The sequence below is a fragment of the Micropterus salmoides genome, unplaced genomic scaffold, assembly GCF_014851395.1.
Source record: "Micropterus salmoides isolate LMB-PRFRI ecotype aquatic unplaced genomic scaffold, ASM1485139v1 Ms_hic_scaffold_6, whole genome shotgun sequence".
In the NCBI taxonomy this organism is placed as follows: domain Eukaryota; kingdom Metazoa; phylum Chordata; class Actinopteri; order Centrarchiformes; family Centrarchidae; genus Micropterus; species Micropterus salmoides.
The window spans coordinates 37,559,876-37,583,620 of record NW_024044348.1 but is presented as its reverse complement, the minus strand read 5'-3'; the positions used below and the strand labels follow the sequence as shown (position 1 = coordinate 37,583,620).

The window sequence follows — 23,745 nt, the reverse complement described above, 5'->3', positions numbered from 1 at the left end:
TGATTAGACGTCACGTTGAAGCTGGGCAGAACTGAGGTCACTGGACCCATGAATAAATAAGGATGATTAAGGTCCCACCCAACAGGTGCAACAATGCTAACCTGACACAGTCTGGACACACACAGACCTAAGAAGACATCCCTATATATACAGTGCCTTGAGAACTTTTCGACCTTTTGCCACATTGCAGGCTTCAAACATAATGATATAAAACTGTAATTTTTTGTGAAGAATCAACAACAAGTGGGACACAATCATGAAGTGGAACGAAATTTATTGGATATTTCAAACTTTTTTAACATAAAAAACTAAAAAATTGGGCGTGCAAAATTATTCAGCCCCCTTAAGTTAATACTTTGTAGCGCCACCTTTTGCTGCGATTACAGCTGTAAGTCGCTTGGGGTACGTCTCTATCAGTTTTGCACATCGAGAGACTGAAATTTTTGCCCATTCCTCCTTGCAAAACAGCTCGAGCTCAGTGAGGTTGGATGGAGAGCGTTTGTGAACAGCAGTTTTCAGTTCTTTCCACAGATTCTCGATTGGATTCAGGTCTGGACTTTGACTTGGCCATTCTAACACCTGGATATGTTTATTTGTGAACCATTCCAGTGTAGATTTTGCTTTATGTTTTGGATCATTGTCTTGTTGGAAGACAAATCTCCGTCCCAGTCTCAGGTCTTTTGCAGACTCCATCAGGTTTTCTTCCAGAATGGTCCTGTATTTGGCTCCATCCATCTTCCCATCAATTTTAACCCTCTTCCCTGTCCCTGTTGAAGAAAAGCAGGCCCAAACCATGATGCTGCCACCACCATATTTGACAGTGGGGATGGTGTGTTCAGGGTGATGAGCTGTGTTGCCTTTACGCCAAACATAACCTTTTGCATTGTTGCCAAAAAGTTCGATTTTGGTTTCATCTGACCAGAGCACCTTCTTCCACATGTTTGGTGTGTCTCCCAGGTGGCTTGTGGCAAACTTTAAACGAGACTTTTTATGGATATCTTTAAGAAATGGCTTTCTTCTTGCCACTCTTCTAAAGGCCAGATTTATGCAGTATACGACTGATTGTTGTCCTATGGACAGAGTCTCCCACCTCAGCTGTAGATCTCTGCAGTTCATCCAGAGTGATCATGGGCCTCTTGGCTGCATCTCTGATCAGTCTTCTCCTTGTATGAGCTGAAAGTTTAGAGGGACGGCCGGGTCTTCGTAGATTTGCAGTGGTCTGATACTCCTTCCATTTCAATATTATCGCTTGCACAGTGCTCCTTGGGATGTTTAAAGCTTGGGAAATCTTTTTGTATACAAATCTGGCTTTAAACTTCTCCACAACAGTATCTCGGACCTGCCTGGTGTGTTCCTTGTTCTTCATGATGCTCTCTGCGCTTTAAACGGACCTCTGAGACTATCACAGAGCAGGTGCATTTATACGGAGACTTGATTTCACACAGGTGGATTCTATTTATCATCATTAGTCATTTAGGTCAACATTGGATCATTCAGAGATCCTCACTGAACTTCTGGAGAGAGTTTGCTGCACTGAAAGTAAAGGGGCTGAATAATTTTGCACGCCCAATTTTTCAGTTTTTCATTTGTTAAAAAGGTTTGAAATATCCAATAAATTTCTTTCCACTTCATAATTGTGTCCCACTTGTTGTTGATTCTTCACAAAAAATTACAGTTTTATATCTTTATATTTGAAACCTGCAATGTGGCAAAAGGTCGAAAAGTTCAAGGGGGCCGAATACTTTCACTGATTATATATATGTGCATGTGTATGTGAAAACATGAGTGTCCAGGCAAAACACATCTTTTATATCTTATGGGATTCACATTGAACTGTAGGTCATAACAGAATGGCACAATCAAAACAAAACAAAGAAAAGTCTGCATACCTTAGTTCTCATTACTGTGTATATACACCTTTAGCATCAAATGACAGTGTGCAGTCTTTTGTAATAGTTGTCTATGAGGCCCCGAATTCTTGCAGGTGCTATAGCTGCCCATTCATCTTGGCAAAATGCCTCCGGGTCAGGCAAAAGCTTTGGTCATCTTGCATGAACTGCACGTTTTGAGATTGTCTGATAACATGCTGCATTCATCTTGCCATTAATTTTCACAAGATTCCCTTTGCCTTCACCCCCACAAAACATCAGTGAGCCACCACCATGCTCCACAGTGGGGATGGTGTTCTGTTCACTATAGGCCTTGTTGACCCCTCTCCAAACATAACACTTATGGTTGTGACCATAAAGCTCTTTTTAGTCTCATCAATCCAAATTACTGTGTGCCACAAGCTGTGAGGCGGGTCAAAGTGTTGTTGGGCATATTGTCCATATTGACACTGGCGCAGTAAAGGCTTTTTTCTGGCAACTTGATCATGCAGCTCATATCGTTTCAAGTATCGTCATATTGTGCTCGCAACAACCACACCATCTTTTTGCAGAGCAGCCAGTGTTTGTCCTGACGTTACCTTTGGGTTTTTCTTTGTATCTCAAATAATTCTTCTCGCAGTTTTGGCTGAAATCCTTCTTCCCCCGATTTTTCCACTTCTTAATAAATGACTGAACAGTACTTACTGGCATATGCAAGGCTTTGGCACATTTCTATAAGCTTTTCCATCTTTATAAAGTTCCCATACCTTGTTACGCAGGTCTTTTGGGTCTCAGTATCTAGCCTGCATCCACGTGAGAGCTCACAAACTCATTGACTATTTATACACAGATACTAATTGCAATTTAAAAAGCCACAGGTGTGGGAAATTAACCTTTAATTGCCATTTTCACTCACCTGTGTCACTTTGTGTTTCTGTAACAAGGCCAAACATTCAAATGTCTTCATGTGATCACTATCCTTAAATCAAAGACAGTTCATTTCCTTGATGAGTGATATTTTCAAAATCAATGCCAAAATTTCAAATTTTCTGCCATGGTATGTAAACATATAAGCGCAACTGTAAGTGACATCACCATGTATGTCTGCTGTTACAATATAGAACCTGTCTCCAGACACATTGAGCTGTACTACATCACCAAATGTACTGTACCAGTGTTTCTGTGCATGCTTGTGCATGTGCCCAGCATTTCCTGACAACGGGCTTATGCTTTTCACTGTGTAGCTTAACCTGGCGGAGCACATGGTGCTTAATCAGCAGATTACTGGCTGCGACCACACATGCAACAGGAAGAGCAGGAATACGAGGAGGCCACTAATAACACTCCAGTACTCTCCTCTACAGAGCAGCAAGGGAAGGAAACACCATCTAATCTGGCTCTCAGGCTAAGTGGCTTTAGGGGTACATGCGGTCCAGCTAACAGCAGCAGGTCCTCCAACGTGAAAGCAGTGACTTGCCAAGAGACTCCTCCCACTGACATCTGCTGTGTCATTGAGAAAAAAAGAGCAGGCCTACTGGGTATCAAGAAATCTGTGACTTCAGTGGGACCCGGCCAGTCAGTGGTTTACTAACGTGACTAACACTTAATCACAGGTTAGTTAATGATGTAACTGAGTAAATATCATGTGCCAACTGTGCCTGTAGATCAAAGCGAATCAGAAAAGAGTCTTAGTGATGGTGTGGCTGAAGTTTTTAATGGGACAAAATATGTCTGTACAATAAAACACCTGCCTTTGGAATGGAGTTTGTCCACCACAAAGAGCAGAGGGTATTTTAACATTAACAGTCAACATTTCATACACATGCTGACGGGGACGAACAAATGAGTAAACAATATCTCGTCCAGTCTGCCCTTAACTTCCTGCCTCATTCTGAATTTCGAGCGTCATCCGAATCATGTGACTGCAAACAACATGTTGGTGCATGCGCGCAGCTAATTATAAATGAGTGAGTGAGTGTCACATACAGCTCATAGAGAGGTTTTGTATCTTAAAATGCCAGGAGGAAACAAAAGCACCACAATTTGTTTAGCGATACTCTATAAGAATCCGTCTTTACATAGTGATCCAGTACATGTGTACCTGTTCAGCCAAAACATCTATGATAATCCTTCATTAACCAGTTTAACAATGTGGTATGTTCACTGGAATCTGGAGTCTTCCATTTAACCTAAAAAATAAACTTTAAACCTTTTTATTCATTATCTTCTATTCACTACCTACATTTTACGAGTCTGGACAGACATGGACATAAGCTGCAACCTGACTGGATAGTAGAGGCATCCAGCCGTAGGGCGATAAATCTCGTTCTTAACAATACTCATCTACCTTGTGGAAAGAAAGCAAATAATGTTGTCTCTAAAAATGTGAAACAAAGTGGAGACAAAGGTTATGTGTGCTAGAAAAGGGGAAATGTAAGGCTCCGGTATCCTGTATAGTAAAGTTTAAAAAGCCTTTAAGCACAGCTGACACCCCAGCACCCTGGCCTTGGATTTTCCTCATTCTGTATTACCTGACTTTACTTTGAACAGAGAAATCATAAGCAAGGGCAAATCTACCGAGGCTTCATTTTTATTTCCCATCAAGTCTCACTCAGTTTTGTTCAATCAATAATGGCTCTAAAACTGTACTGCTATACAGCTGGGGACACTATTTCCTTCAATCAGTCAGGGCTTTGACACACATTTAAGTGGACCATCTCAAATAGATATTTATCATGTAGTTATTAGGTATGTTTTCCTTTAAAAATTCAGTGCCCTGCAGACAATCATTTTGCAGGTCCTCCTCATTTTAATAGGTGGTATATAAAAAAATACAATTTAGCCCTAACCAAGACTCAAAGTCTACACGTCAGTGTTTTTATCTCAATGCATGTCCAGTGGGATCTTAATACATCTTCAGCTAAGAATAGGATGAGAGGGCAGTATATACTTGAGTAGTGTGGAAGCAACCCATAAAGTAAACTTGGTTCATCCAAATAACAAATATATTTTCTCACTTGGCTCTGGTGGTATCAAGCTATTCAAATAGTTTGGGTTTTATTTGTCCAGGTTTTAAGATTTTAGTGATTTGCCCATCTTATAGGGGTGGAGAAAGAAATCTCAAAACCTCTCAGACTGATATCTCAAAGCCTGGCCCAATAAAACCCTTTAAGAATGAAATGCTGGGAAGCAGTGTGTTGATGAGCTACGGTGTCACTAAATCACCATGCTGTGTATTGCAATGGCCTACCTCAGTGAGAGGTTTCGGCAGGCGCTCGAGTGCAAACTGGTGGTGGCAGAGTTCACAGTGGCTGCTGTTGGAGGCGGTGAGCCAGTGCTCCAGGCAAGACCGGTGCACCATGGCCAGGCTACCAGAGCACTCGCAGGGGGACAGTAGCTCCCCCGAGGACCTGCCTTCATGGCAGATCCTACAGAACGGCTCCTCGCTGTGCAGACTGGCACACAATAGACAACATGCAGTAAATATTCATATGTGAGTGTTGTTTCTACCCTGATAAAAATTGGATGTTACCTGTCAATGATTGCTGCACATTCCTCAGTGGGCGTGTCTGTGTGATAGTGCGTTACTTCTTGGTTGCAGCTGTTGAGTTCCTCCTCCAGCCCGTGTTCAGGCATTAACTTGACCTCCCCCACAGGGCTGGATACCCATGGGCCAGGGGGTTTCTCTGCTGTCATGTCTGCTATATAAGGGGCCATTCACTCATGTCAGGAGCATCACATCTGTTAGATCCAAGCCTCAGCAAACTGCAGAGTGGGCAGCTCAGATGAGATGCGGTCACTCATGTCTCTGTGGAAGCAGGAAGCATAGTGAGGTTTGGAAGCATTTGGCTCGTCTCTTGGAGAGATCTGACAGGCAGCAGAGGTAGAACACCAGGTGGTAACTATTATCAGAGCCAGGTATTTTGGGGTGAATGAGACTATGTACACAAAGGGATAGTGATGACCATTTACATTTAGTACTTTGGTATTTTCACAATCACTAATGCAGCTGCCAGTATGATACAATATATGATTTTCAGTACCTGACAACTTACTACTAACTTTCTTTTCCTTAAACAGTAGGCTGTATGACAAAAATAAATTAGGATTCAAATGAATATTTAAAGATTAGGGGAAATACGCTTATTAACTTTCTTTCTGATAAGGAGATTGATATAAATCTCCTGTCTGTGTATTAAGTGTGTAGCTGGAGTCTAGACGTGGTTAGCCTAGCTAGCTTAACACAATGACTGGAGGCAGAGGAAAGCAGGAAGCCTCGATCTATGTCCAAGTGAAAGGACACAACAGAAATGTAGAAATCACAATGTGTGGTTTTATGGGGAGTTATGTTTTGTAACTATTTCTTGACAAACAACAGTTTATCCATCTGTCCAGAACTAGTGCTAGTGTCTAGTTCTCTAGTTCTAGCTAGTCGCCATCGGGCTGGTTTCCAGATACAATCTGAGTGAGCTCAGGTTTTGGTACAGGTCTCTGTAAGACCACAATCTATCAATCTATATCTATTTCAATCAGGAAGTATTTGCTTAATTAAAACTAACCAGAGCATCTGGTGCCAACTAGGTCATGCAACTGAGTCTTCTAAGGCTGCACTAATCAATATCTCTTATTAACAATGGATTGAATGAATGTGTCATGTGAAAGGTGTCACACAGAGTGATGAACCCACTGAGAATCATCACCGTCTCTGCAGTTCCCCTCACCTCTCGGGAGCATTTACACCTCTTTTAGCTCATAATTGTGACCTGCAACACTTTGGTTCAGTCTGACTCCTCTCATCAACATTTCAGTGAAAGCTACTAGAAGCGTACTGCAGGCAGAAAATGTTAACCCACATCCTAACTAATTAATGATTCTGGATATTGCGGCCTGTTACTTTACTACTTTGTTTCACTCTCACTGCTCTTTTCAGCCACATTTCCAGAAGCTCTTTAGTGAAAATCTTTGGTACTTTAACACCACCTGCACAGACAGACAAAGTTTGCAACTTTCATGTGAATATTGGACTTACATTCATCAGGTGGACACAAACACAGCTCCAGATGAATGCTAATTTTACTCATTTAAAATAATATGCATGATATCAAACTCTGTTCATGACAAGCACCTGTTCATCACAAACACAGAGGCAGTGAAACATGAAACACAACATTGAACTGTTGCAGAGCAGAGCCAAGCACACATGCAGAGGGGCTAATGACAGCTAAGCCAACAGGATTCAATCAACACCTTGTATAAAGTAAGTCAAGTCGTGAAAACAAACAAACAGTATTCTTACCACCAGCTTGATATCCACAAACACTCTGTGTGCTCCCTTACAGTGAAAACCAGCCCTTTCCCTTGGTGTTTTGCACAGTGTCTGTCTGTGTGTGTAGCCTCTCCTCCTAAAGCCTGCCTGCAGATTAGCGTGGTTGACGGATGGCGGTGAGAACAGTGAAGGATTAGACAGAGGGGAAGGTAAGGGCCAGGCCAGACAAATGGAAATCACATCAGAGTGAGTTACATGAAGCGGGAGCACCACCTCACCACACCCCCCCTTAATCCTGTTAGGGGTGTACCAGGCAGGCAGCAGAGTGAGCCTTTCACCGGCCTCCCAGCTCCAGTTAAGTCTGGTGGAGTCTAAAGCTGCCAACACAGATGAGGAAGGACATCAGACTGTGTTGTTGTTGTTGTTGTTGTTGCTGTTGTTGTTGTTGTTTTTGTTGTTGTGTTTGCTATATGACAGGGATATTGTATGTCTGTCTTTTTTGATTTATACCTCAATTCTATTCAAATTAGCTTTATTGGCATGAATGTGTAACAACAATATTGCCAAAGCATCATACAAACAAGCCATTACATTTTGACCACCGACAGGTGAAGTGAATAACACTGATTATGACGTTACACCTGTCAGTGGGTGGGATATAGTAGGCAGAAGTGAACATTTTGTCCTCAAAGTTGATGTGTTGGAAGGAAAAATGGGTAAGCGTAAGGATTTGAGCAAAGGGTTAAATTGGGATGGGTAGACGACTGGGCCAGAGCATCTCCAAAACTGCAGCTCTTGTGGGGTGTTCCTGGTCTGCAGTGGTCAGTAGTATCAAAAGTATTCCAAGAAAGGAAAAGCTATGAACCGGCGACAGGGTCATGGTAGGTCAAGACTCATGAATGCATGTGGGGGAGCAAAGGTTGGCCCACCTGGTCCGATCCAACAGACGAGCTACTGAAGGTCAAATTACTGAAAAAATTGATGCTGGTTCTCATAAAAAGGTGTCAGAACCCTTGGGTCCTGCCATTCATGTAGACGTTACTTTGACACTTCACACCTACCTAAACACTGTGTTGAAGCCAATTTCTTGTGTTCAATTATTTTAGCATTTAAATGACTTATTTTGAGAATAGTCATTTGGATTTATTAATTGTTTATGTATTTAGCTGTTCTGATTAATTAACTCAGATTTCAGTCAGCTGTGGAAGGAGGAAGAGGTGTGTCTGGAGAGGTCCTTTGGGTCCTAACCTAGGGGCGGACACTAATGAGAGAGGACCGACACAGTCTTTGACCTCATGTTAAGTTTGAAAGCCATTTTTGTTGTTTGTTTGTTTTTTAAATAAATAATCACAGGAAATGAGCGGCTTGGGCTTATATTTGTGGTCACTTACACACGCGAGTCAGACGTAGAGCCCTGTAACCTGGCACAGCGGTCTAAATTGAAAATGGACAAAACACAGTGTTTCAGGCTATTTGCACCCTTTCATGGAAACGGTATTCCCTGATGGCAGTGGCCTCTTTCAGCAGGATAATGCGCCCTGCCACAAAGCAAAAATGGTTGAGGAACAGTTTGAGGAAAACAACAATGAGTTCATCGTTTTGATTTGGCCTCCAAATTCTCCATATCTCAATCCAATCAAGCATCTGTAGGCTGTGCTGGACAAACAATCCATGAAGCCCCCACCTCGCAGCATACAGGATCTGCAGCTAACGTCTTGGAGCCAGATACCACACCATACCAACACTGTCTTTATTTGCAGGAAAAATAGAGACAGTGTTTAATTGGTTACTCTCCCAAATGATGGATTTCAATTAATTGTTAAACAAACATGTGAGTCTGGTTAGTGCACACAACGGGTCAGCTAAGCACCAAAAGTTGTGTATAATGTGTTTACATTATAGAAAACAAATAAATAAGTGAAAAACAAATGAATAATTTCAGCTGAGCATTGCTTTCAAAAGACAATCCTCTGGAAATCACTAACTAAACACTTATATCTAATAATGTTGTCTTTCTTTGTTGTTGTTGTTGTCTTAGGCACTTTTTAATTTGTATTATTAAGACTATTGTTGGGCGCGGTGGTGCAGCGGTTAGCACTGTGACCTCATAGCAAGAAGGTCGTGGGTTCGAACCTTGGTCGTTCCAGGCCTTTCTGTGGGGAGTTTGCATGTTCTCCCCGTGTCTGCGTGGGTTCTCTCCGGGTGCTCCGGCTTCTTCCCACCATCCATAGACATGTAGCCTATGTTGATTGGTGACCCTAAATTGTCCGTGAGTGTGAGTTGGACTGGTTGTTTGTCTATTTGTAGCCCTGCGATGGATTGGCGAGCTGTCCAGGGTGTACCCCGCCCTTCGCCCGATGTCATGTAACATAAAGCAGTTCAAACAGCCAGCTGTATATCTAAAAAGCAGAACTGACGGAAAATGTAGCATTGTGATTTATAGCTTTACTGATATAGACGTGGCAGTACATTTCCCTTGTCCCTATCTGTAAAAACAGCTGTAGGTGTACTGAGGGCACTGTGAAAAAACACAAAAGATAGATAGTCATTTATGATTGTTTTCAGATTTAGGATCAGATTTTAGAATTGTTTTTGAGTTGAGGCTACACATTTTTAATAAAGTAAAACTTGTCCGTCTGGAGCACATTCGGAGCTAAGCCAAGGGAAGCCCTTCCATTCATATTTATAGTCCGTTCTCTCTTTCTTCCTCTTCCGCCAAACAAGTTCAGATAAAAGTCCTGCTCAAAAATAACTCTTCAGCATTGAGGAGAAAGAGCAAGACTTTATCTGACTGGCAAAGCAGCCTGTCCCTCTCTTTCTCCCGTTTCCCTCTAATCCTGTCTGTTATTCATTCCCTGGCTGCTCCTGACAAAGCCCAGAGGGAGCACACATCATTGGGAATTCCTTCATGAACAGACTGAAAGGGTGAATAATTCCTTTGACAGGGGGGACAGCAGCACGCAGAGCCCCAGACATGCTGGAACAGATGTACGCAGTTCCCCATCCTGCCATACTTCCTGTCCTTTCTGTGTCAGCGCTGGGTGCAGGCCCATTGGAGGCTGCCTCCGGCTGCACGTCTGTGTCTGCCGATGTTGTGTCTGGCTTTTAGTCAAGGTCTGCTTGCAATCGGCAGAACCTTCAACCCCCCTCCTCCATTTGCATTGTGTTAGATGAGACTGGGGCCCTCTCTAATCCAGCTCAGGACTGGAGCGAGGGGCCACTCTCCAGTCCATCGATCCCTCGCTTCATAAGGTCCCAAAACAGCCATTAAAAGATGTTAATCCAGAGTGTGCCTCGGTCTGGATCGATAGTAGACAAAAGCACTGTAGGAGGCTGTCTGGACATTCACTCACACTGTGTGATTCAAGCTTCACCTGTACGCCGTCATCATCACGACAGAGACAGTGCTCAAGCACAAGTATTATTCTTGATAGAAGTAAAAATAATATGTCATGGGTTCAGTATGCAAATGAAGCAGTTTGTATGATGTGTCATCCTACGACATCTAAAGTCAGAAATGTTTCTATCTGTTCACACTGAATGATGAGAAACCTTCCATCATAGCTTCGTCTGCTTCATCCAACTTTGGGTATGGACGGTAGGAACATGATCATTTAATTTGAATTCTATATTTCAACAGTCTTTTACTCCACATAAGGTTCATGCAGATTAACAAACAATGGTCCTTTAGTAACTTGTGTAGCCATCCCTCACCCCCAAAGTAGAAGGATCATTATACCATTGGCCTTTATTCAAATGCTTTATAATATTATTTACCAAAACATGCCTAACTGATTGCCAGTCTGTCATTAGTTCCATTTATCAGGAATATCCTAGTAACAGCAGCTTGAGGCAGGTGGCCCTGCAAGCTCTCAGGTAAGCTCTTATACTGTCATAATTTGGCTGAATGTGAGCTGATTGACAAATAAATGTGGATGTTTGTGGAATGGTTTAAAGAAAGCTTAATGCTTAAGAAAACAGCTGCACAATCTCAGGTGTTACGATGGCTTACAGAGAACTGGATGAAGCAGTATCACTAGTATCTACTGATTTTTTTTAAGGTATCTTCTGTAACATTTATTTTGATTGTGTGTAAGTTATAGATATTGGTTTTGCCCTTAGAACCACATCAATAAAATACATGTTCCTTGTAGTTGCAATGAATCATACACATGCTGATAACAGCCCTTTCAGACAGTCCCCTTGGAATCATCCATGGCGTTGCACCATTTCTGCACCAGAAAAGTGATGAAAGAAGTTATGTAAAGAATAAAAAAGAGAGCTTGAGACATTTTTATCTTATGCAACACCACATTTTTCTGTTCATGTCATAAATAGAAAGTGGGCAGGGCAGCTCTGAGACAGAAACTCGGACAGGGTTTGCCAGGACTGTTTGAAGTAAGGACTGTGTTATCTGGGAGACACGACAATTTCATGCTAGCAGACCTTTCAAGGGTCTTTTTTTAAAACACAGATAAGATAATAAGGCTATTGGCAAGTGGCTGGAGGGGAGCAGTCAAAACAAGACCTGGAACAGAAAACCCCACCACACACACCAGACTGAATTCTGGAAAGCCAGATTTCTTCCAGTCAAAAATGTATTTCTGAATTATTTTGCTCTGTCATGTGTCCTGACACAAACTTCTTGATGTGTTGTTTTTGTACATAACAGCGGCCACTGTGTGTTGTTCTGAATCAGTTGAGCATGCTCCTGTGTACTGGTCATCATTTAAAATATGCCTCTCCATTAAAGGAAGAGCCCATTAGCTTTCAGAGGACTAATCTGTGAAGAATGCTCGATCAGTCTGCACTATCAGCAGGTCCTCCAGTAGAGGAAGGGTGATGTCTCTGCGTTTTAAAATGGGAATCCTATAGACAAGAGAGGAGTGAGTGTGCCAAGTGACTCATGTCAAGTGGACATCCTTATCTTTGAAAGATGGGGTGGCTCTCTCTTGCAATGGCTCCACTTCTGTCAAGACAGCCAAGCAGGGCTGGCCAACAGTCAGGCAGAGAGAGGACGTCTACTACAGGCTTCAGCCAGGGAGGGTAGCTGCTCTGATTTTAGAAGAACCTTCTGACTAAGAAATGAGAACTAGGACTTTCTAGAATTGAGAAACAAACTCAAGAACGGAAGGTAGGGTGGTATTCTTACCACCAGCTTGATATCCACAAACAGGGTGATTTAAGTTAGTTATGTCAGTAAGTCCGACAGTGTAAGAATTCAGGAGGAGTCCAGAGCAGCCGGCAGCCACAGGCCACCATGACGGAGTGGACCCTGCTCAAACGTCTCCTGGATGCTGTTCACCAGCACTCCACCATGATCGGTCGCCTGTGGCTCACCGTAATGGTTATCTTCCGGCTGCTCATAGTCGCCGTGGCAACTGAGGATGTGTATACCGATGAGCAGGAGATGTTCGTGTGCAACACGCTGCAGCCGGGGTGTTCCACAGTTTGCTACGACGCGTTTGCGCCCATTTCGCAACCTCGCTTCTGGGTCTTCCACATCATCAGCGTCTCCACGCCGTCCCTCTGCTTCATCATCTACACGTGGCACAACCTGTCCAAGATGCCTCACAACACCACCCGGAGGCAGGGGCAAGAACCCGGGGCCATCCCAGGGCAGGCAGGCCCAGATGTAGGGCAAGGCGATGGACGGGAGGTGTATGATCGGAGCTGCGACTCAGACAGCTGCTCCATCCGCTCTCATAAGCATCTAGGTCACAGCCTGGCAGATGTGCTGGAGGGCATCACCGCCCAGGGCCTTCAGAAGGGAGACCCCAACAACATGGTGCCCCTGAGCCATGCCCGAGTTTGCACCTTCAGGGAAGGGGCTGCAGAGGGTCATGTGGTCTCTGGTGGGGTTCTGTCTAAATGTTACATCTTACATGTGTGTTTACGGGCTGTTTTGGAGGTGGGCTTTGTCCTGGCTCAGTGGAAGCTGTTTGGCTTCCAGGTTCCTGTTCATTTCCTTTGTACTTCGGCCCCCTGCAGCCAGCCGGTGGACTGTTATGTCTCTAGGCCCACGGAGAAGACGATCTTCCTGCTCTTCATGTTTTGCGTCGGTGTTTTCTGTATCCTGCTCAACCTTCTGGAGCTCAACCACCTGGGCTGGAAGAAGATCCGACAGGCTGTGAGGCTGAGGGAGAGGGCGTCCTGGGGAGGTTGTCCAGGTATGAGGGAGGGGTACAAAACCTTCCCTCCAGACAGCCCCTCTCTCACATCCTTTTTAGGCTTCAGGGACGTGACCAGCACCACCTCCCTGCCCACTTTGGACCTGGTGGTGGGTCACCAGCCTGACTGGACCTGTGCTGTGAACAGAGAGACTGTACCAGAGATACCGGAGAGACATAACTCCCATAAAGGAGAGAGGCAGCCTCTGAAGAGTAAGAGGGGGATCAGAGGGTCCAAGCAGAAGAGTGCCGAGGTCTGGATATAATGTCACTGCCTTTATTTGTCTAGACCAATGGATCTCACTTTGAAATTCAAAGGGTCCCCAGAGTCAAAGGGTCCCCAGCCAAATTAGTAGGAACAAGGAAACATATTTTCTTACTTACCTTTACCTGAGTAAAGCCATTCAGATAGTTTTTATTTAGAGATTTCTACCTCTATTGAAATGCAATGGAGAAAAATGGAATATAATGTGTGATGTTAACAGCATAGAGATTTTTTTTTAAATGAACAGCAACATGGCTCCATTAATCAGGATAATCCACACACGGACGTTTTATAGAGGCTGTTCACATATTGTGTAGTATCCACTACCAGGACATTGTGTCTGGGAAATATACGCAAAAAAACAAAACTTTTTAATACACAATCCAAACTAATTTCACAACTGAAACTGAAGGGATACTCGGTCTTTCCAATGAACACTGGTTTATATGCAGATGCCGGGTAAGTCTTAAAGCCTGAAGACATTAAAATGTATGATTTTAAATAGTGTTTACCATTCTATGTCAGTTTTGGACTTTATAATGAAATAAAAAAAAGTGCTATCCATCTGTTCACAGAGGGTCAATAGAGAATAGTTTATAATATTCCCTTTAGAGACTGATCACTGATACGAGTGTTGATCATTTTAGGCAGTGGCTCACAACCTTTTTTGTTTGTGATCTTATAATACAAAATAATATCTACTCAGTAGGTGGAGTGGGTTGTCCACTAATCAGAGGGTGGTTCAAACCCTGGCTCCTACAGTCTGCATGTCGAGGTGTCCTTGGGCAAGATACTGAATCCCAAATTGGGTGTGTGTAAAAAGGTGCTATATAAGTGCAGTCCATTTACCATTTGTTACCCCACATCACAGGTTGCATGTAAGCAGTAGTCATTAATTAGACTGTTTAACTTGCATAGCTTTCAGAGGCATAAAGAGGTAAAATTATACAGTATTAACTTACTTAGCAAGAAAATAGCAAAGAATAGAGAAAAGTACAATAAATACGTTTTTTTGTATTTTGTTTATTGGTTTCTTACACCAGCAATAACTTTCAGATCCATTCGATTAAAGCTGGGGTAGACAATTTGTTTATTTGTTCACATTCTTCTTTCTTCTTAACATCCTAACAGCAATTAATAAATCAAATTCATTTGGTCCTTGTGAGGGTGCCCTGATTGGGAACCACTAATTTAAAGTGCTTATGACAAAAGCATTTCTTTATGGAGTTGGCTTTGTGCACGGGGAGCATCGTCATGTTGAAACATGAGGAGGACCTTCCCTAAACTGCTGACACAAGTTAGAAGCCCACAAGTTGTGCTGTAACATTCAGATTTCCCTTCACTGAAATTACAAGGTGCCTACAACATGAAAAACAGCCACATTACAAATTTAGGCTGAGAGGGGTGTCCACATACGTTTGGCCATATGGTGTAATACACAGATCAAGATGCACACAAACAAAGCACACATGTGAATGGTGGCACAATATTTGCTTGTCATTTATTTACTCAATATATTTATCAATATATTAATTTACAACATCTATAAAACACCTTTTGCATAAATTATGCTACTGAAAAAATAAAACACAACTGCGCAGCCAGTTTCTTTTGCCTAGAAGTTGGTTCTAAATTGACTTTTGTGGACCTGCAAAGGCAAACAGAGGTACAGTGTTCAGAGATCTTGTTTTAGTGTTTCAAAGAGTCATTCTATCTGTGGGGCAAAAAAAAGTTTAAAATAGGCTAATCTTGCATTCAGTCGTAAATCTGTAAACAAAGTCCGACACTTTTGAAATGGATAGTTAGCATGGATGGTTCCTCATCTTGTTTCATGATAACTGCATTTAAACTTCAATTTCTTAAACAAAGTCTTGTAAATGAAATCTCCCACTGCTGTTTTCTGGAGACTGAATGCTGGATTAAACCTTCTGATGGAGCCCCCCACCCCACCCCCTCCAAAATCCATAATAACAATCTTTAGAAAAAAACAAAACAAAAACAAAAACAAATGTCATGCAACGTCTTCAACATCTAAGCAATTGCAAGCTAAAAGTAAATATCCAATTTTGTCTTTATTGTCTCTCTATTGTATATGAAGTGGAGCTGGTCCACGTATGATAAAGTAACGTAGATTAAAAATGTATTCCATCGAGTACAAATTGGAACAAACACCCAAACCTGAGTTTAGGTCAGGGGTTATGTCTGTTCACATTATTTTGAAACTACACTGCTGGAGGGAAAAAGTGTTTTGTGGAATTGCCATTTTTGAGTACTGTAAATTCTCAAACAAAAGCCAGTATTCAAATTGTGGTCAAATAAATAAATGCAGCTAAACACTGAGTTGGGGTGGAATTGCTTGTGCTCCGATAAGTCGCGTGGTACATTCAGTATAAGGGCATTTCCACAGCCTGAACTGCATCAGCACAACATCAATTGTGTCAGAAATTCAGTTTTCACCCACCAATTAATCTCTAAACACTTCTTGAGCGCCGATAAGTTACTATCTACTACTTTTGTTTCTATTACTAACTTCCTGCAAATGTTTCAAACAAAAAGCCTACCAGTTACAGTAGATATAAGAAAACAACGCCGGGCTTGTTTCTTTTCTGTATTCCCATTTCAAATGTTTCTTTCAGTAATATCCTCAGTGTTACCTATCGCAGACACACTGGACTCTCCTGGATTATGTAATGATGTTAGATATATGCTATGATCACCAGTCTTACTTATAGTTTCTGAGAAATCCTGTCTTATCATTTTGGCATGGCGGATGGGTCTGAATACTACAATACCCATGAAACTTGACTACTCTTGCTATTGAAAAGAAGCTTGTCAGAGCCACAAATCGGAGCTGTAGTGAATTCAAAATTCTTTGTTGTTGCAAAAAACATGCTATACTGTGGTTGCTGTACGTGGACCCAGAATCCAAAAGGCTGTTTTCTCTAAAGCGTAACCTTTAACTCTCAATCAATGACTCTGTGTTTGGATGTTTCTTGCCAAATTTCTTCTTTTTATGTACATTGGCTTGTACCTTGGACTTTTTTATATAAAAATAAATAAATAAAACAATACTGATAATTATCGCAATATAATTTTCTATATTCTAACAAATGTTCAGTAAATGTTCAAATTGAATCAAGAGTGCTTCAATTAAGATATTTATTTTGCTGAGAAAAAGGGACTGAAAAAAGAATTTACTTAATTTTACTTAAAAAAGACTTTAATCATAATTGTTTTGAATGTTCTACCTCAGATTTGTTAAGTGATCCACTATATGGCATCACGTGTTTGTTCTGACCATAAAGAACAGTTTAAAACCACAACTAAGCATCTGGTTTCTTAAACTTTCAAAAATAAGCTTTTAAACTCCATAGAAATAGTGATTTGACATTTATCATGATAATTATCAATATCGAATTTTTTATCGTGATAACATTTTTGGCCATGTTGCCCAGCCCTAAAACAAGCAGATATTTTCTAGCCCATTTGTTAATCCTTCCCATCCAAGCTGTGGAAGTGCTCAAAATGTCAGCTACCTCACATTGCTTAGGGAGGAAATGAATTGAATTTTTTGATAGACCCAATTTATACAATAGCAACTCTATGCCCTTTAAGCAACAGGAGAGCTTTCAATGTAAAACATTTTAACAAAACTGCAGAGTACATTAGAGATAGAAAACAGTATTTCTGTGTAACTCTGTTGATGTTCAGACAGAATTAGTGCTGTGGAAATGTCGATTATACTGAATTCATCTGGTGGCATCCTGGGTATGAGGCTCCCGAGGTGTTTTGCCAACTCATGCTGTGATGGGACTTCCTAAATGAACAGGTTTGTCAGCACGGCGAGGCAAGTGACAGACCTTTCCTTACCCTACAGCTTATCACTAGCTAATAAGACAACAGTATTGAGTTTCACAAGGTTCATCTACTTCCACGTCTGATTTAAGATGTGATATAACCATTTTTCCAATCTACATTACAATAATTGAGATAGTGGATTCATGATAGTACAGTACAAAGAACATCTATGCTTATATAAATCTAAGTATCTACCGTGTTGACTTCATGTATGTATCTGATAAAGTAGTGATTCTAACCCCGCTGTGAGTAACGCAAAGTGCAACACTGAAGAAAAGGAAAAACAAAACATTAACAAACAAAAAGTTGCACGTCCATAAACGTGTGTGGTAGGTAGATTCTAAAGCTTCAGTGCAATACAGACGACATTTCAAAAAGCACTTTCGTATGGTTTCAGTGTGACAAGGCATTCATCCCTATCTGACACAGAGCGGGCAGTACAGTCCTTACATTATGTCACAATAAGTCCGAGCATGTAAACAGAGAAAGAGAGGGACATTCAGAGAGATGGAGTTCACTTCAGTTCCTCACAAGTCTAACAACGTGTTCAGGGCAACACTTAAGAGCACAGCAGGCAAACGGGCAAAGTCAGTTTGGGGGAGGAGAAAAGACGTGAACAGTAAGGTACAGCGTTACAACACAAGACAGGCCGACCTGAACACACGCAGAGTCTAACACAGTAGTAATGTACATCACGTACTGTCTACCATGAGCCCAGTGGAATGGGAGGCTTTCAAACACCGGTGACTTTAACTCTGTGAGTTAGGAGTGATCAATGTTCAAAAGATGTTAACAAAATAAAAGCATGTCTAAAATAACTAGCAATGGAATGTTTGAGTGGGCAGGAAGAGCACCATCCAGCTAAAGCCTCCACGATCAAAGGTTTCCTTTCACATTTTAAACAATAATCCAGGTTTATAACTACTCAGGTGTTGTTTTTCTCATTTCTATCTGTTATGATAACAGTGTGTACTCATCAAATCAGAGAACATGGCAAGATCGCTGCAACAAAGTCCAACAGAGTTAGAAACATAGCAGTCAGACCATCAGACAGGTTGTATACAAGCAGTGAACAGTTTGTCCAGATTATGTAAAAAATCTTTTTGAGGGGTAAAACTGAAAGCGAGCACGCCTGAAACATTGTCAATAATCCCTGATATGCTCTTTTAGCTTTCTAGAGCTGACGGGAACTGCAGATGATAACTGGTGATAACTCTGCTTGTTCATCACAACAAGTGACACCTCCATACAATAGGGATGCACCGATATGAAAACTCTTGGCCGAAGCCGAATATAATCAAAAACTTTCCCGAATACTGAACAACGTTTTTCCCTTTTTTTTGCCTTTTTTTTACCATTGCAGAAATTAAATAGTCAAAATGTGCTTTTTACTCAGTGTTTCCCACAGGATTTGGAGAGACTTTGGGGGCTGGGTCCAAATTTAGGTGTAGCTGGCTTAATTGCCTTCTCAAAAACAAGTGACAGAAACATTCAAAGCGGGTCAGACCGTTTGCTGCCTTTTCTAAGAAGTCAGCCACAGATGGAGTGGATGTGCTAGGAGACAGTTGAGCAGGACAGTGTCTGCAAACAGCCACTTTTGTGTCTTTCTCAGACACTTGAAAGTGCTTCCACACTGCCGACATGTCAACATAATTGTTCGGTAAAATTTATTAGGTCTTTTGACTTATTAGGCTGAACACCGAAAGTGCTATTTTTACTTTCGGTGGCCGAACATTCGGTGCATCCCTAAGATACAAGTAGTCATTTGACCCTGTGTTGATATGAAAACATTGGTTAGTGTTTACAACCTGCCTAATTGTCTGACTGTTGGTGTTTATTGACCCGTCTGACTTCTTTTAAGCAATACAAACATGTTCCCAATCTCCGCAATTAACTTGATGAGTACATGTTTTATTACTGATGAGGCTGTAATAAACTGGAATTATCCTTGAACTTTGGCAAGACTTCACTTGAAGGCCTTGTAAGGCATCATAAACATTCGAGGCTTGTGTTTGATAATATCACAGAACATAAAAGAATTTACCAATACAAAACACAAAATCAGTGGAATACAGGACCTTGAAAGTCTTCAAGGGCCGCACTGGCTGAGAGATTTTCAGAGGCTTGCCATCAACTCATCGGGTCTTCATCTCTTTTTTAAAAGGGTCAGTTCACCCAACTTAAAGCAATTCCTATTTTCTTAGCTTGTCTTACTTAAATCCTGAACTGAAATTCCATACACCCCGATTGTATTGGGTTGGAGCCAAAAACCTTTGAGACAAATATCTCAAATCTCATATCTATCTGCACGGTTACTTATAAGCTAGCTACAGTAGTACGTGGTCAGCATGGTGCGAGGAACCACTGAAGTTCAAGCCACCGCTATGAGGGGATTTGAGATGCTGGTAACTACACAAGCTAATGGGATTAACTTGTGTATTATGTTCCTTATGTGATTATAATAATAAAATCATATAACTTGTAGTTTTGATGTCCAGTGGTGCACTTCAAGCAAAGATAAGGAGCCTCATTTCGTGATGAGGGGGCAGAAACAGCACCACATGATAAACTTCGACCAGCATCATCTGAAGGACTGACGGTGTGGATTACAGAGCTTGACGACTGCTAGACATTTTCACCTCGGTCAGACCCAGAGGACACAAAAGGTCCAACCACTTAACGGCTTGGGTTTCCATTGGCTTCAGGTTCATAAATATCAACAGAGAAAACAATGTGATCAGCCACATTTGATCTTAAGTCAGCTTGGGACAAAACTACTACCTCTCTGGCTCGGTTTGAAAATAAGAAGACAGAAATGTTTCGGCTTCGGGCTGAGCAGGCCCTGTGCATTTTCAGGCCTGAGTCGAGCTGAGGGCAGAGGCTGAGTGTGATGAGGAAGGAGGGAGTCTGTAGAAGACTCCAGGTGCCGGTCTTCACTGAGGGAGGGGGACAATGACCTCCACGTAGTTGATGGGGAAAAAGCCGGACTCGCCGTTGATCATGCCTTCATACCAGTTCTCGTCTATCTGGTTGGTGAGGATGATGATGTTCCCCTCCTTGAAGCCCAGCTCGCCCTCGTTCTCTGGCTCAAAGTCATAGAGGGCGCGACAGCACGGCTGGTCCAACACCTCCGACTCTGCACCGCACAAAGAGATTAGAAGATCTTTGAATTTATATTTCACTCCTGCATGAGAAATGGCTGCTTTCCTAACTTGGATGCTACTGAAGTATATGAAGGGTTTGTGCAGGGAATATCAATCAAACTGGTGTTGCGTTTTTCCATAAGATAGATCTCTTTTTTTCCCCTTAATCATGTGCACGCAAGGGAACATTAATTGTTCAGTATCAGTATGTATGAAAAGAGCCGGTTATGTGATTAAAGACACATAAAGAAACAGCGGTCGCGTTATGCCCCGATTGTTTAAGCGTCTGTTGATAAGCTGGCTGTCACGAGCTACAGCTACGTATTTGACAGATATAAGCAGAACAGCAAAAGAAGGACTGCCTGATGAGGTTCTGGCAATGACATGAGTGAGGGAGAATCCGATGGGGGAGAGATAACGACGGCTTATTAATGTCTGTATGTGCGTGAGAGAGAGAGAGAGAGAGAGAGAGAGCGCTCCGTTTTTTAATTTTCACAGCATAGGCTTACTAAAACAGCAAGTTATTATTACCAACGCTTTGTTTTTAACTGTGTTATGTCTAGGCTAGTAGATCCTAGTGCAGGACTAAGAGAATGAGGAGTTAGATAAAAGAGGAATATTTACTGTGGGGTTGAAGGGACGGGAGATTGAGCCGGGGAGCAGCGGAAGATTAGGTGCGTGCCGAACCGGGTTGGTGCCTGCTGTGCAGAGCAGGTTGGAACCGTACCTACCTGAGAGTCCAGACTGAGAGCCCACAGTGAGAGGCTGCACTGAGCAGGTCCAGAGCAGAAACTATATTAGAATATATTAGACGGACGGGCGTCCAAGGAGAGCAGACGCGATGAGCGCAATTGCAATTGTAAAATAAATAAATCCCATAACTGCCACACTGCCGTTGTCGTCCCTCAGTTTAAAGTGCTCCCACACAGCTGAGGGCTTCATTTTGCTTTCCCTTTGATGTGAACGGGAGTGTTAAGTTTACTGCTGTCAGCGGAGGTCAGGCGTGCGAAAAAAACCCTCAACATTCGAATCCCAAAATAAAAAATTTAATGTGTACCCAACGATCGAATATTCGGATCCAGCCCTACCCACAAGGCTGATTTATCATCCTAAATGACAGCAGATCCAATCTAAAACCATTACTTGGCTAGCATTAAATATATAGTGTTAGACTGTAGAGAATAATGCAGCTGAATGACGTCACTTCTGACAAACTGTACCCCACTCTCCCTTCAACACCAGCCAAGTTCTGAAATCTACATCATTCCCCAATATATTTTTTTATTTCATTAATTAATATAACTTCCATCTAAAACAACACATTACTGGCTAAGATAACCACGTATATTAGATTGTAATCTACATGGAATAATGGAATTATAAATGACTTTTATTTGTTTTGATATCAGCATTATAAATCGGTCATCGGCCGCCCTCTCTCTAAATATCGGCATCTCCATCAGCTGATAAGAAACCCAGTTGACCACTAACATTTACACATGTGAATGCAGAGACAGTGTGTGTTACTCACGGTGAATATTGCCATTGGTTGTGGGGCTCTCGGGCCATGACAGTGGAACGGAGGTTATATGATCAGCTGGGTGAGATGTGAAGACAAATGGAGGTGATGTTGAGCACAAGACAACACAAAACAATGCACATTCAGTATATGATGAAGAAACCATCCTAAATATGCCCTTTGAATATACAGTGTACCGCTCCATACTGCATGGACACTAGCTGGTCTGACTTTTACCAGCAGAGGGCAGCAACGTTTCTTCATGGATGGAAATGTCCTTTTCACTTGGTACTGACCAAGCACATTAATGTGTTCTGAGGGCTTGTAACCACACACACAGGAGAAGCAGGCGGAAGGTATATGGAAGTTCATGAACAAGAAAACAACTGAAAGATCAAATTTAAGATCGATCTGTAAGTTGAGGACAGATTTGAAAGAGCAGAGCAAGTTTTGGGTGAAAACAGAATTGTGAGCTTGACTACATGCACTCCGTTTGTAACAAAAACCTTTTGTTATAAATATCTAGTTTCCAGCTTTAAATATCTGGGTCATTGTCTTTGACACAGCACCTACAACGGTGTTGGAGCCAGCTTTGTCTGGGAAGGGATCAAATGGGCCCAATAAATACTCTCTGGAAGGCCTACAAAAACAAATCCGATAAAAACTACACGTGTAGACATACTACAGAGTACTACAATTAATAGTAAAACTAAATGGTTCCTGCTGACAGCTTGCAGACTCAGTTTGGCTCACAATATAGATTCACCTGTTGAAAGGACATGAGTTTTTCTCAAAATAGAGATGTGAATTGCTGCTATTAGCTGTACTTTATTTAGCGAGACCGTACAGGGCTAGCAAGATCCTTTATAAACTGAATTACCACTTATTTTAAACTCTAAATACCAAAGTAATGTTGATATTGTGATGGGTGTTGATGTTGTCAGGAAGAATTGGGAAAGGGATAAATGATAAAAGTATAAACTAGAACTCAAAGCAAAAGGCGGGGGCTGAGAGAAAAGAAAGCAAAACCCAGACAAAATAAGGACAGACATGCGGCAGCTGTACCGGTGGATTTGAGCGAGGAGCTGTAGGTCAGGCCGTTGTGCTGATTGTTGCTCCTGATGGACTTTGGTTTGAATTCTCTCTTGGGCCGGCTGCTGGCTGTGGATATCCTGTGATGACAAGATAGAAAAAAAACTGTTCCATCAAAGGACATGAAGGGTTGCTTTAGTGATTTGGCATTATGTTTAGGACAGTGTTTCTCTTTGAAGCTACTCCAGGGAAACGGACTCGAGTCAGAGAATGGCAGGGCTCGCTAGAGGGCCCGGGGGCAAAAATGAGCTGGGGGCCCGTATTGAACTCCTATATATGGTAAATGTACACAGGTTTACAGATAAACTTCTGCTCAACTGTGATGAGTTTCATGATATCAGTAGCTGAGATGGCTGGTAATCAGCCCCTTCATCACACATTTCCTGATTTAAATCCCAATTTCAGATTTATTCTGTAATTGTAAATGTGTTGTTGGTTGTTGGAAACAAGAAACAGATTTCAGTGTGTTTCACTAGTAACACACATTTCTCTAAACTGAGTTCCTCACTGCAAAAAGTGAGCTCTCAAAAACAAGGGAAAAAAGCATTAAAATGGGGGAAATAT

At 41.9% G+C, this 23,745-nt stretch overlaps 3 protein-coding genes across 3 annotated transcripts in view; 1 reads left to right on the top strand and 2 right to left on the bottom strand.

Annotated features, from left to right (window-relative positions):
• The window catches only part of zgc:158785 (uncharacterized protein LOC791214 homolog), an 11,221-nt gene extending 5,550 nt beyond the window's left edge, over nt 1-5,671 (bottom strand). The window contains exons 1-2 of the mRNA XM_038700524.1: nt 5,401-5,671; nt 5,119-5,323 (exon numbers count right to left, since the gene is read on the bottom strand). Coding sequence (XP_038556452.1) covers nt 5,119-5,323; nt 5,401-5,585 — 390 coding nt within the window. The 5' untranslated portion in view covers nt 5,586-5,671. The remainder of the gene's footprint in view (nt 1-5,118; nt 5,324-5,400) is intronic.
• A 6,663-nt stretch (nt 5,672-12,334) lies between these two features.
• Nucleotides 12,335-13,570, top strand: LOC119889898 (gap junction delta-2 protein-like). The gene has a single exon (XM_038700811.1). The coding sequence runs from the start codon at nt 12,395-12,397 to the stop codon at nt 13,568-13,570; it is 1,176 nt and encodes a 391-aa protein (XP_038556739.1). The 5' UTR covers nt 12,335-12,394.
• A 5,481-nt stretch (nt 13,571-19,051) lies between these two features.
• Nucleotides 19,052-23,745, bottom strand: part of sh3gl3a (SH3-domain GRB2-like 3a) — a 42,716-nt gene continuing 38,022 nt past the window's right edge. Inside the window, exons 8-10 of the mRNA XM_038701337.1 lie at nt 23,155-23,261; nt 22,102-22,167; nt 19,052-20,563 (exon numbers count right to left, since the gene is read on the bottom strand). Of these exons, the coding sequence (XP_038557265.1) occupies nt 20,361-20,563; nt 22,102-22,167; nt 23,155-23,261 (376 nt within the window). The 3' untranslated portion in view covers nt 19,052-20,360. The remainder of the gene's footprint in view (nt 20,564-22,101; nt 22,168-23,154; nt 23,262-23,745) is intronic.